We start from the raw sequence: 13,584 nt of genomic DNA, 5'->3' as shown, positions 1-13,584 counted from the left end.
AGCCTCGGCGCTGATATTTGGGGAAGGGGGGGTTGTATTGTGGGCGGCATTTTTTTTTTAATTTTCTCTTTTTTGGGGGGAGGGCGAGAGAGGGGAAAGCAGCGTGTATTTTTGGGTGCAAACCCCGGACTTTGCAAAACAATCTCCGCCCCCGAGAGGATATTTAATCTGCAACAGAGATCGCTGCTCGCGGAGGCAAACTTGAGCCGGGGAAGGGGTGCAGGGAGCGGAGGAAAGGGACCCCCGCCCCGCTCCCAGCCTCGCCGGAGCCCGACCCCTGCAAGGGAAGATGCGTTTTTCTTTCCCGGCGGCTCGTTTTGGGACGAGACTTTCGTCTGGATTGATCGGGACTGGACTTTTTAAGGACGAGCTTACCCGTCTAAGCGCGATTTGGGCATAAACAGCAACACAAACTCTGATTTGGTGCTGGAAGCTGCCTCTGCCACTGAACAGCTGCTCTCACCCTCCTTCTGTCCCTCCCCCGTCCCGTTCTCAAAAGAGGATCCTGAGCTGTTTTGCTTTTTTTCTTTTTTCTTTTTTTTTTTCTTTTTTATTTTTTTATTTTTCTGTTTTTTAATTGTCATTGCATGAATTTTATTTTAGGCAGTTGCCTTTCCTGTCTGGCTTGGCTGTTTTGGGGTCTTGCAGACTGTGAGCTGCAGTAAGAGCTGCACCACCTCTCATCATGGCCAGCCCCACGGATAATAACGAGGGCTTCTTCTCAGATGTCAGAAAGGTGGGTTACTTGCGCAAACCCAAGAGCATGCATAAACGATTTTTTGTGCTGAGGGCAGCCAGTGAGTCTGGACCCGCCCGGCTGGAGTATTACGAGAATGAGAAGAAATGGAGACACAAGTCAGGGGCACCCAAGCGCTCCATCCCACTAGAAAGCTGCTTCAACATCAACAAACGGGCTGACTCCAAGAACAAGCACCTGGTGGCCCTCTACACCAAGGACGAGCACTTTGCCATTGCAGCTGACAGTGAACCTGAGCAGGAGAGTTGGTACCAAGCACTGCTGCAGTTGCACAACAGGGCCAAGGGCCACCACCACCTCCATCACCATCACCATCACCACCACAGCGATGTCACTTTCGGAGGCAGCAGCACAGGACTGGGGGAAGCAGGTGAGGACAGCTATGGTGAGGTAGCCCCTGGTCCAGCTTTTAAGGAAGTTTGGCAAGTAATTCTGAAGCCGAAGGGCCTAGGGCAGACAAAGAACCTGATTGGCATCTACCGCCTGTGCCTGACTAACAAGACCATCAGCTTTGTAAAGCTGAATTCAGATGCGGCTGCTGTGGTGCTGCAGCTGCTCAATATCCGCCGCTGTGGTCACTCTGAGAACTTCTTCTTCATTGAGGTGGGACGCTCAGCTGTCACTGGACCTGGTGAGTTCTGGATGCAAGTGGATGACTCAGTGGTGGCACAGAACATGCATGAAACGATCCTGGAGGCCATGCGAGCTATGAGTGAGGAATTCCGGCCCCGCAGCAAGAGCCAGTCTTCCTCAAACTGTTCCAACCCGATCTCTGTGCCCCTTCGCAGGCACCATGTCAACAACCCTCCACCGAGCCAAGTGGGGCTCAGTCGGCGGTCCAGGACTGAGAGTGTCACGGCCACTTCTCCTGCCGGCGGTGGAGGTACAGGTGGCAAACCCAGCTCTTTCCGGGTTCGAGCATCGAGTGATGGGGAAGGCACAATGTCAAGACCTGCCTCTGTGGATGGTAGCCCCGTTAGTCCCAGTGCTAACCGGACTCATTCACACAGACACCGTGGCAACTCCAGGCTCCATCCTCCACTCAACCACAGCCGGTCCATCCCAATGCCTTCCTCGCGCTGCTCTCCTTCAGCCACCAGTCCGGTCAGCCTGTCATCCAGCAGCACTAGTGGCCATGGCTCCACCTCAGACTGCCTGTTTCCACGAAGGTCTAGTGCTTCAGTTTCTGGCTCCCCTAGTGATGGTGGATTTATTTCTTCTGATGAGTATGGTTCAAGCCCGTGTGACTTTCGCAGCTCTTTTCGCAGTGTAACCCCTGATTCATTGGGACACACCCCTCCCGCCCGGGGTGATGAAGACCTCAACTACATCTGCATGGGAGGGAAGGCCACGTCTTCATGCTGCAGCCTGGCAGCGCCCAATGGCCATTTCATCCCACGCACCTGCCACCCTCAGCAGCAGCCCCGCTATCCTAGTACACCCTGCTGTCCTCGAGGTGGTAGTGAGGAGGTTGCCGACTTGGAGAAGGCATTCAGAAAGCGAACTCACTCTGCAGGCACTTCACCCACTATCTCCCATCAGAAGACTCCCTCCCAGTCTTCAGTGGCCTCCATTGAGGAGTACACGGAGATGCTGCCTTCTTACCCCTGTGGCAGCAGCAGGCTGCCCTCCTACCGCCACTCAGCCTTTGTGCCCACTCACTCCTACCCAGAGGAGTGCCTGGAGATCCACCACATGGACAATGGCCGTCATCGGACCAACTCCACCCCGCACACGGATGATGGCTACATGCCCATGTCGCCTGGTGTAGCCCCTGTGCCCAGTGGTGGGGGGCCTCCCAAGGGTGGTGACTATATGCCCATGAGTCCTAAGAGTGTGTCGGCCCCACAGCAGATCATCAACCCTGGCAGGGGTGGCCGCCACCCTCCAGCCACAGTGGACTCTAATGGCTACATGATGATGTCCCCCAGTGGCAGCTACTCCCCCGACAGCAGCTCTGCGGGCTATGGCAAGATCTGGACAAATGGTGCCGGCCACCACCCAAAACTCTCAGTGGAGAGCAACGAAGGGAAGCTCCCTTGCGGCGGCAGCGACTATATCAACATGTCCCCAGCCAGCGGCTCCACCACCAGCACTCCGCCCGACTGCTACTTCGGGGCTGCGGGGCAGCCGGGGGTCGAGGAGGCGGCCACCGTAGCGCACCACAAACCCATCTACTCCTACTTCTCGCTGCCACGCTCCTTCAAGCACGTGCACCGGCGGGGCGGCAGCAGGCCGGCGGGGGCAGCCGAGGAGGGCAGTCCTCAGCCCCGCATCGCGCTCGGTTCCAGCCGCCTCCTTTACGCGGCCGAGGACTCGTCCTCCTCCACCAGCAGCGACAGCCTGGGCGGCGGCGGCGGCCCCGAGGGCGGCCCCCCGCCTCAAGCGCAGCCCCCGCGCAAGGTGGACACGGCCGTGCAGACCAAGGGCCGCCTGGCGCGCCCCACGCGGCTGTCGCTGGGTGGCCCCAAGGCCAGCACCCTGCCGCGGGCCCGGGAGCAGCCCCCGGTGCTTCTGCCCCCCGAGCCCAAGAGCCCCGGCGAGTACGTGAACATCGAGTTCATCGCCGGCGAGAAGCCGCCCTTCCCCTCGGCTGCTCTGAGCATGACCCTGCCGCCGCCGGGCAGCGAGGCCGCCGAGGAGTACATGAACATGGAGCCGGGCCCGCCGCGGGCCCCCTGCCCGCCCGGCTTCGCCACCGCGCGGGCGGCCCGGTTCGGCCGGGACTACGTGGCGATGCAGCGGGGGGGCGCCGCGGCCGCTGGGGGCTCCTGCTCGGACTACGCGGACAGCCCGTCCCCCGGCTCGCCCGCCCGCCTGCTCAGCTACGCCGAGGTGCGGGGGGGCCGCGCCGGCCCCGAAAAGCCCCCGCCGGCTGCCGCCACCGCTGCGTCTCCGGAGCTGCCGCGGCCGCCGGCCGAGCTGTCGGCGGCGCCGCCGCGCTCCTCCTCCCTGCTCGGGGGCCTGGGCGCGGGCAGCGCCTTCACCCGCGTCAGCCTCAGCCCCGGCCGCAACCAGAGCGCCAAGGTGATCCGCGCCGACCCGCAGGGCGGCCGGCGGCGACACAGCTCTGAGACCTTCTCCTCCACGCCGAGCGCGGCCCGCGGAGCGGCGGGCGGGCTCGGGGCACCCTTCCCGAGCGGCAGCGCGGGGGGCGCCGAGGAGGTGAAGCGGCACAGCTCGGCCTCCTTCGAGAACGTGTGGCTGCGGCCCGGAGCGGGGGAGGCGGCCGCCCGCCGGGACCCGGGGGCCGCGCCCGCCCTGGAGAACGGGCTCAACTACATCGACCTGGACTTGGTGAGGGACTGCGGCCACCGCCGCCACCACCACCCGCACGGCCCCGCCGAGGCGAAGCAGCCGCTGCCGCCGAAGCCCCCGGGCCAGCAGCGCGGGAGTGGCCACTGTGGCGAGGATCTGAGCGCGTACGCCAGCATCAGCTTCCAGAAGCGGGAGGAGATGTAGGAGCCGGGGAAGGTGAGCCGGGACGGGGCGCGGCTCCGCTCGGGGAGTGAGCTGGGGCGGGGGTCGAGGCTGCTCGTGGCGGTGCCTTCCCGCGGGCTGGGGGCGGGCGGGATTGGGTTGGTTTCGATGAGCCTTTTGGCCTCACTGCAGCATGCTTTAGTGGCAGAAGCGTTCAGGAGTGCAGCATCCCTGCAGGTGGCCCGCACCTGCACGGGCTGGGGAGTACTTCCAGAGTAGCTTTGGACGTTGCCGTTCAGCCGGGGATACGATACCGTGCTTACGGTTTTGCCACTTTTTTTTACTTTTCAGAATTACCAGTGCTTCGAAAGTGTGGGGGAGAGGGATGTGAAAGCCAGTCGCTTCTATATTGGGCTGGCAACAGTAAACTCCCAGTGTAATCCTGGTTTGGTCAGTAATCATCACGCTTGTGGCCAAGAGTAGAGCCGTGAACCGTGCTAACACGTTCACGGCTAAGGGCATCTACATCAAGGGGCTGTGACCAGTGTTAATTCAGTATTGTCGGAAGGAGCTTTGAGTTTGAAAACAGACTTCAAAGCCTCTAGAGCATTGTATCTATCACTTGTGTTTCAGTTGAAACTGTGTGGCTGTCCCTCACGTGCTTCAGTGTTACAAACAGCACAAGAAATGAGCCCTATGAACTGTGTTTTTGGCATTGACTAATGTGTTCTGTTTCTTCCTGAAGCTTTTAATTTTTAATTCGGGAAAAACTTCTGCTAGGCTATTTGTTGCACGTTGATTACAGACATGTAAGATGAGTAGCAGCCTTGTTGGAAGCAGTGTGATGTTTCTGTTGAGTGGGAACTTCAGCATGCAGCACAGAACCATGTATCTTGTTAAGCCCTCGAAAAGTACAGCACACCTGTGTAAGTCCTTTCGTGAAAGGTGAAGAGTGTTTTGTTTTGGTGCAGGCAAGTACTGGCAGATAGTTGTCTAGTAAAATTCGTCACTGGATTTTAACAGTTTCTACACACCTGAGCAGCAGCAATCATAGTAGTTTAAGCAGTCACTATGAATATGTGCAATGATATTAGGGGTTGAATCTCATACCACTGTTTACATCATCTCAGTATTTGTGTCTCCTTTTTGCTGTGCTGAAGGGAACATTGGGGGCTGGTGTTGGTGTGATGCCTGGGATCATATGTTTTTCATTTTCAGATGTTTTGCATCCTTATAACCTGAACAAAAGCAAAACAGTCTCTTCATATTTGCTGCTTGGCACTCGCTGCTGTTGCCCATTAGAGCAAAGTAATATTAAGTCTTAGTCTTACGTGACCTATCAATACCAGGTTAATTTGAAAGTTCAAGGTAGGACTTAAGATCAGTGCAAATATTACCAGTTTGGTCCAAGTGGTAACTGGTAGGAAATAGTAACTTTTGTGGCTGACAGGACTGTGCTGAGTGTCATCATATATTATTGGTGACTAAATGTACACAGATTTACACAGCCACACCTTTTCTCAGTTCTGGCATGTGCTTGCACAAACCCTGTTTTTGCAGATGGCTTTTGTTAGCCTGGGAATCCATATCTGCTTAGGACAGCGTTGGTGTTGTGAATTCTTCTGGAGGGAATTTTTGCCAGAGGATGCAACATGTTCTGCAGTTAAATCACTTTGCTGGGAGCATCCCTGTTCCCTCCCACTTGTGCAGTGCTGAGACTGGGGAGTAAGTGTGAGAGAAGATCCTTGGTCAGTGTGTGGGTAAATAAAGAATATATGAAGGGTGTGAGAAGGCAGGTCTGGCAGGGAGCAGTGTCATAACTGTTTGCTTACACTTTTTTTTCAAATGCACTGCTTTCCTTTTGTTGTGGACAGCTTGTTTAATTGAACTATGTGTCATCTTTAACATAAAAGCTGTGGCAATACTCTCCATGGTGGTGTTAGGTAGACACCTGCTGTGATTATGTTGTTCAGTGAAAGATTAGCATGTGGAAGACTTGATATAAGAGCTGGCTGAAGAATACTATGCAGATGTTTTTAAGGGCAGCATTGTGTAAAATAGAGTATAATAGAACATGTGTTATTTGAAGTTGGTTCTTACTTCCCAAAATTAGGATTAGATTGAGGAGGCACAGCTTCTTCTGGGAGGCAAGGGGAGAATCAGATTGTCCTTATATGAGAAGTTTGAGCCATGACTGTTCCTTTTCCCTTTCCAATATAAAGCTTTGTTGGTTGCTTGTAGCATTCTCCGACATTAACTCTTACTTCCCAGGCTAGATTTCTTGCCATCAACTGAAACTTCCCTTGCAAAATTCAGACCAAGTAGCTCATCTCTTGAGTGTGCTAAGGAAAGAATCCCAACAACGTTTTATTCATACTAAACCATTTTTACAGCTATTTTTTTTAATATATGCTTGTACCTTTTTTGCTTTGGAGGTAAAACTTAGGTTTGGCAGAAGATTTGTTCCATGTAGGTTGTACCTTATGCCATTCCTAAGAAAACCTGCCTGGAGCTGAGTGAGTTATGGGACTGCTTCCACATGCCTGAAAAAGTTGTCGAACACCTTCAGCCGGACCATTCACCTGAAAAAACTCCACATGCAGTAAAGGTGCTCCAGTTCCACAAAGCTTTGCCTGCCTTTCACAACAAGCAGCAGAGCAGGCTGTGCCTCCTTGGCCAGCTTCCCCTGTGTTCCTTCTGGCAGCTGAGGCTGTTGAGGCTGCAGCTGAGAGCAGGGAGGTTGCAGTTAAGGTTTCTCCTGTTGGTGTCTGAGCAAGTGAAAGATGAAGGAAAAGCTACTTGGTGTGTTTGCAGGTACAGTGGAGAGGGGAAAACATCTGGAGCTGGGAAGGGAAAGGTGAAGCTGCAAATATCAGAACAAGGGCTGGGGAAGGCTGCACTAAGTACTCTTTCTCTACTTTTCCTCTCTTTCATGGGTTATTATTTACATTTTAATCTCAGAAGTGGCAAAGGGACTGCACGTGCTTTTTTTTTTTTTCTCCATAGAACAATCTTCCACCACATCCCAAAGGCCAAAACTATCTGGATAATGCTTGTTTTATCCATTCTGGAATGGACAATTACCCTAAATGTTGGCTATTCATCTCCTAAGGGTAAAATGATTGTTGCTACTTTGATGCAAACTAGCTAACTCCTGTCCTTTTCCCTGCTCCCCTGTCCTTCTCCACCAACTGCCTCCAAGTTGTTCAAGCATTGAATTCTGAAATATTTTTAATTTCTTTCAAGTGTAATTATTTATCCTAATATTAAAGATACTGCTGAAATCATCATGTTCTTTCCCAAATTTAATTGAAAAACATTTCTCTCTCACCCACGGCATTCCTCTGCACTCTCCAATCCCACTGCCTTCCCTGTCATATATTCTTGTCTGTTTCCAAACAGCTGGCCCTGCCCTAACTCTCTTCTTTTTATCTGTTAGAAGTGCTGTAGTTTCAGTGTAGTTCTGTATGCTCTCCTGCCCAAACTTTTACCTCTGCTTTAGAGAACTGAGTACTGTTGTGTGTGTCTAGTGCAGATGGTGACTCTTTGGTGCTTGGATCCTCTGATGAGTGGCCTTTTATGCTGTAGCTGGAAGGCTTTGTTGCTGCAGTTGCCAAGCTGTACTGGGAAACACCAGCCCATGACATGGAAGAATTGCAGGGAGAGAGCAGTGTAGCCCGAAGTTGTTTTCCTCCTGCTTAGGGTTTTGCATGCACAGATGTGGTGGGCTGGTCCTGGCTAGACACCAAATGCCCACCAGAGCCACTCTATCACTCTTCTCCTCAGCTAGACAGGGGAGAAAAAAATACAGCAAAAGGCTCATGAGTCGAGATAAGGGCAGGGAGAAATCACTCATCAGTTACTATCATGGGCAAAGCAGACTCAACTTGGGCAAATTATTTTTGTTTATTACCAATCAAATCAGAGTAGGATAATAAGAAATAAAAACTAAATCTTAAAACACCTTCCCCCCACCCCTCCCTTCTTCCTGGGCTTAGCTTTACTCCCCATTCTCTACCTGTTCCCCACAGCAGCACAGGGTTATGAGAATGGGGGTTTTGGGCAGTTCACGGCATGTTGTCTCTGCCATTACTTCCTCTGCAGGTACTTTCCTATATCCACAGTGGTCTCAGATAGCCTCACTCCTCTCTCTGGCTGCAGTTGTGCAGGTTTTTGTCCTTCTCCTAAATATATAATGCCAAAGGTGCTGCCACTGTCAGTGGCACTGTTTGGCCTTGGCCAGCAGCAGGTCCATCTTGGAGCTGACTGGCAATGGCTCTGTCACACATGGGGGAAGCTTCCAGCAGCTTCTCGGAGGACCCACCCCTGTAGCCTCCTGCTGCCAAACCCTGCACACAAACCCAAGACAACAGGTGAGCAGATGTTATGGATGTGCTCTGGATCCAGCTTTTGGGGCTGCTCTGACAAGGCTCCTCAAATGAGCAGGGGTTTTGAAGATGAACTGCTGATGTCTTGTGTTCTGAGTATAGAATCAAAAAATATTCCAAAAAGGAAACCATTAGATGTTGGCTCTGGAGAAACAGGAAGTGCTGTAGCAGGATAGTAGAATGAATCCAGGTATCTTGCTTTGATCTCCAAAGCTTCAAAGCTTCATTTCCATTTTGTTGATGACTCTGAGAACTCCTGAATATAAGTGCTAATAATACAGAATAGAATATGTGTAGTGTAAGCAAGTGGTAACTTGGCTCTCTCTAGCTTTGATGCTGACTATTTCACCCACTGCATGGGTGGTTTGGGGTTTTTTGGTGATGTAAGAAAATGGAAAACAGTACAATGGGAATTCAACACAAGGGCATCTGTAGGGTTGTTAGACCTTTTGCCTGTATCCACTTAAAGCAAAACACTTCTAAGGGTAGAACTAAACTTTTGTGTGGTCCTCATGAAAATACATATGATGGTAAACAGAAAATTACTCATGTCATTCTTGTATTATGTACCTGGGTTTTATTTTTGCTGAGACACTGCTTGCTTATTAAATTTATTTCTTTCGTAGTTTTCAATAATTTTGTTTTTTTTCTCAAGTTAAAATCATAAGGTGGAACAACAGAAACACAGCAATTCATAAAATCATAGGATATGCAGAGTTGGAAGAGACCCACAAGGGTGACAAAACAAGACTTGTACAGTTAAATTAAGTTTCTAGGGGTGTGTGTTGTTTCCCAAACTGAAGAACAGAAGTTTCTGTAGTTTTGGGTCAGCACCAAGGTAAATACCAGCATGTTATGAAAGTTTTTCATGCTTTGTGGATATTACTGTAGACAAAACAGTGCATTTTTTACTGTATGCACACACCAGTTTTTCCCCATACTTAATTACTTGCCAAAGTTGAGCCTGTGTCTCCACATACTTGCATATTTGCAGTTCTCCTGTTTAACAAGACCACAAGCTTATAATTAATGGGTTTAGGTGTTTCTCTTTTGTTTTCCTGGCTTAAAACTGAAACAGAATGATTTATAAACAAATTCATATGATTATGAGGTACTACCTGGACATGGTTTTCACGTTCACATTTCAAAAACAAACTGGTTTTTGAATGTGGTTTAAATTTGAAAATGAAATATGATATTACAGGGTGAGGGTGATGCTGATTTTTAGTAGCAACTGTAGGAAGATTGTACATTTCCTTAGATAACACTTGTAAATAGAGAATTAAAGCTCTTAAATAAAATGCAGCAAGCAGCTGTGGAATGGGAATGTTATTTGACCAATATATTCAGTATGTTGCATTGTTTAGGAATACTTTATAATAGTTAAAATTTTATATTCACTAGGACTGTAGAATTTTCAAGACTTCCTAAATACATTAGTGCAAGTACTGAAAATAAATGTACTTGAATATTCTTTTGAACCATTAGCTGTATAATAGCTTGTTTGTGAACAAAGTGGATTTTTTTACTCAGTTTATTGAAGCTCTGAAAGTGAATCTGTTCAATACTGATTATTACGTGAATAAAGTCAAATAAGCTTTAAAAATAATTTTGGTGTCCAGTGATATGGAAGAGAAATAGATATTATTTTCCAAAACTAATTTCATTTTAGGTTTAACCTCTTTTCCAAGCAAGTTTCAATGAAAAGTAATAATTGTGTTTGATTGACAGAGTTATAAAATACTCTTAAGAGACAAGGAAAAAGGAGGGGAAAGCTGTTCATGGGACCTGTGCTGTGACAAGGAGAGACTGGGGGTTACTGACATAAGATAATGGGGAACTTGAGGTGAAGACCAGGCAGCACTTGTAGAGTATGGGAAGGAGATGGAAATGAGAGAGAAATTACCTGGGGGACACAGAAACTATGGCAGGATGATGTAGATAGAGAGAAGTGCAAGGTGCTTGTGATCTGAGGGGAACTGGGATGGTGATATTTGAAAGTTTGAGGATGAGTATAGAGAAATGTGGAGAGCCTGGATATAAAGAGTTTGTTCTAGAGGTGGTCATTTTGCATGGTTCTGCAATTTTCTGAAGGTGTTTTGTCTTCTGTACTTTTTTAAAAAAAATTATTACAGGAATGGAGACTCTGCTTAGGAAGCACATGTTATTCCTTATTTGTTATTGGATTTTATTTATTTAAATTTTTTTTTTTTTAGTATTTGGATAGTCTTCTGACCTTAACAGGTTGATTTGCTTAGTAAGGCAAGTAGGATTTATCTCCAGCTCTTCTTTCCTGAATTCTTTGTCTTGTGGTATCCCTGTTACAACCACAGCTGTAAACCACAAGATACAAATCTGAATTAAATACAAGATAAATATAAATGAGTGCATTTTAACATTAAACCCCCTTGATTTTATAAAATACATACAATAAAAGGCGGACTATGTTCACACAGGTTTTTTTAACTTCAGCATTTTCTTCCTTACACTCTAATACTTGGACAGTTATAAATTTGATTTGGGTTCATTAGTTCAATAATTTGTCTTAACAGATTAGTAAGTATAGAATCTCTCACTTTTTTTTCAATTTAAAGAATATATTGTAAAAGAAAACTTCAAATGACAAAGCTATTGTGGCTTGTTAGAGTAGTTGTGGTTTTCATTTTGTGGTAAAAGCTGCAACACAAATATATTAATACTGGCAAATACATCTGAATTCCCAACTTGTCAGAATGGTAGAAGCTGGCTTTTGGTCATCTGGACACAATCTGATGTGTTAGAGTACCAGTTCATAAAAGTGAATAACATTATACTATTTTTACATAATTCTGGGGCTTTGATAAATGGTGATTATTATTTTGACTACATGAAATAGAGATAGTAAAGGAAAGACATCGGTAACTTAAGAAAAAAAAAAAAAAAGGATTCACAAGTTTAGCAGCTTTACTCTCCACTTACAGAAATGATGCGAAATTTAACAAAAGCCAAGGTGTGAACAGATAAAGGAGATTTAAATAAGCCTGGCACTCTTAACTAACTAAAGGATGTCTTGATATATGTCTCTCTGATCATGTTTGACATATCTAGGTCATGTTCTCTGAAGACTATTATTAGAGATTTAACCTTGGATAATTGTGAAGTGTATTTCCTTCAGAACAATTTTTTGATCAGGTAGATGAGACAGTGGAAATTTATGTGTGTTCAAGTGCTTTGTAATAATTTGGGAGTCTAGTTAGAAGATCTGGTGTCAGCCACCTGAGCTGGAAGGTGAAATGTACTGTTCTGTGGCGTATTACAGAAGATTTACCTGTGTACATTTTGTCAACCATTGTAAAATTCTATTTTTTTGGAAGCTGGGAATGTGGTAGAAATGACCTGTTAAATTTCCAAATAAGATATGCTTCAGGAGGATGTGCACTTTATAGCTAGTAGAGCTGTTGAAGTGTACTTGAACATTTGAACTCTCTGATGATGTGTGTTATATAATGGAGGAATGTAGAGTCTGGGAGCATCTACAGCTTTAACTCTGTTTTTTCTTCTTCTGCCTCAGCCCATTCCCTCCAGCCTGTGTGGGTTGGACATTTTTAACCACTAGGGCACCTAAGGATTGCACATGCTTTCTTTGAAATACAGAATCTGTGTGAATAGAAAAAATGTGAATTAACTAGCAGCCTTGGTGCCTGCCTAATTTTAGTGGTCTGGCTTTCAGTGTGGCACACAAATATTTGTTAAGACATAACTATAGGGTAGGAACTCAATAAACTGGATTTGCCAGTCAATAAAATACTTAACTAGTTTGTGCACGAGAGCTTTCCTTCAGTAGCACAGTTCACCCAGTTCCCTGAAGGAATAAAGAGCTTGAAGCTGGAGTGGAGGAGACTAAGCCAGTCTGATTGTATGGGTTCCTTCTGCCTTCACTGAACTGTGGAATTAAAACCAAACCAAAACAAACCCTCCCATCATCCTCCTCACAAGATACTGCATGCCTGTAACATCATTGAATCACCCGTACATCAACATCATACATCACAGGTAACATTCAAGTAAATGCTGTGCCGAGAGTGGTGTGTCTTCATTCAGAGAGTAAAAGAACCTCAAGAAGCGTACATGGGAGGTAGAAGATTTTGTTTCTCCTCTTGCAGCACATCTCGTCTGGGGTCTGCTGTTCATCAGTTTGTCAGTGACTGCACAGGAATGGAAGGGAGGTGGGGAGCTTGAAACACCATGGCTGAGCTGTGACATGTTTCAGGTCTGACCTGAGCTTCCTGTGCCCTGCACTGTGTGAGAGATGCAAAGACACCTCAAGTGACAGCTGATGTGAGTCAGTGAGAGAATCTTTTAGATTAAAACACTGGATAGTAATTAATCTTCAGCCAGCTGGCCTTCATTTTGAAGACAAGATTGCTGTGTTAGAAAAAAGATTAACCCTTAGAGAGAATGAAATGAGTGCAGGGGAGACATTTTGGCTTTAGAGATGAACTTGGAGCTCGGAGGCTTCCTGTGTGTGCTGCAGGGGAGTGCTGGTGTCCAAGTGAATGATGCTTAGGCTCTTTGCTGAAATACCTTGGAAATTGCTGGAGCAAGGAGACAATGGTCATCCAGTAATTCCCAGTTTGGTTTGATGGTTCCTCTGCAAGTGTTTGACAGGGTGTTTGGGAGTCACTGTCAGCTGTGATGCTAGTGCCTTCACATTAATATTAAAACAGAAGAAATACAGAAGCTCTTCTCTTTCCTGGAGAAGGCACAGGTGTAACAGAATGTCCTTTGCTGTGCCTGCCATGTCATAGGGCTGGTAAAGTCTGCAGCTTTCCCTGCATGGTACAGTGTGCATTTTCATGGTGCTTGGTCTCTGTGGTGGTACCCAGAGAAATAAAGGTTGGGTATTTTGCTGAAATGATGGTGGCTGTTCCACTTCAGGCTCATGCAGGCGTTTCAGGTAAGTGATGGTGGCATTGGCTGAGTGGTCACTGAAAAATGGGATTAACTATAATTTCCTCAGAAAAGTGTTTGCTGTCATAA

The 13,584-nt window shown here is 47.6% G+C and overlaps 1 protein-coding gene across 1 annotated transcript in view; it reads left to right on the top strand.

Annotated features, from left to right (window-relative positions):
- The first annotated feature begins 220 nt into the window (after positions 1-220).
- IRS1 (insulin receptor substrate 1) overlaps positions 221-13,584 on the top strand; it is a 56,225-nt gene continuing 42,861 nt past the window's right edge. The window contains exon 1 of the mRNA XM_086844838.1: positions 221-4,231. Coding sequence (XP_086700964.1) covers positions 686-4,219 — 3,534 coding nt within the window. The 5' untranslated portion in view covers positions 221-685 and the 3' untranslated portion in view covers positions 4,220-4,231. The remainder of the gene's footprint in view (positions 4,232-13,584) is intronic.

The sequence above is a fragment of the Cyanistes caeruleus genome, chromosome 10 (assembly GCF_971803275.1).
Source record: "Cyanistes caeruleus chromosome 10, bCyaCae1.hap1.1, whole genome shotgun sequence".
In the NCBI taxonomy this organism is placed as follows: Eukaryota; Metazoa; Chordata; class Aves; order Passeriformes; family Paridae; genus Cyanistes; species Cyanistes caeruleus.
The sequence above is the reverse complement of the archived record's forward strand: the minus strand, read 5'-3'. Positions and strand labels throughout refer to the sequence as shown.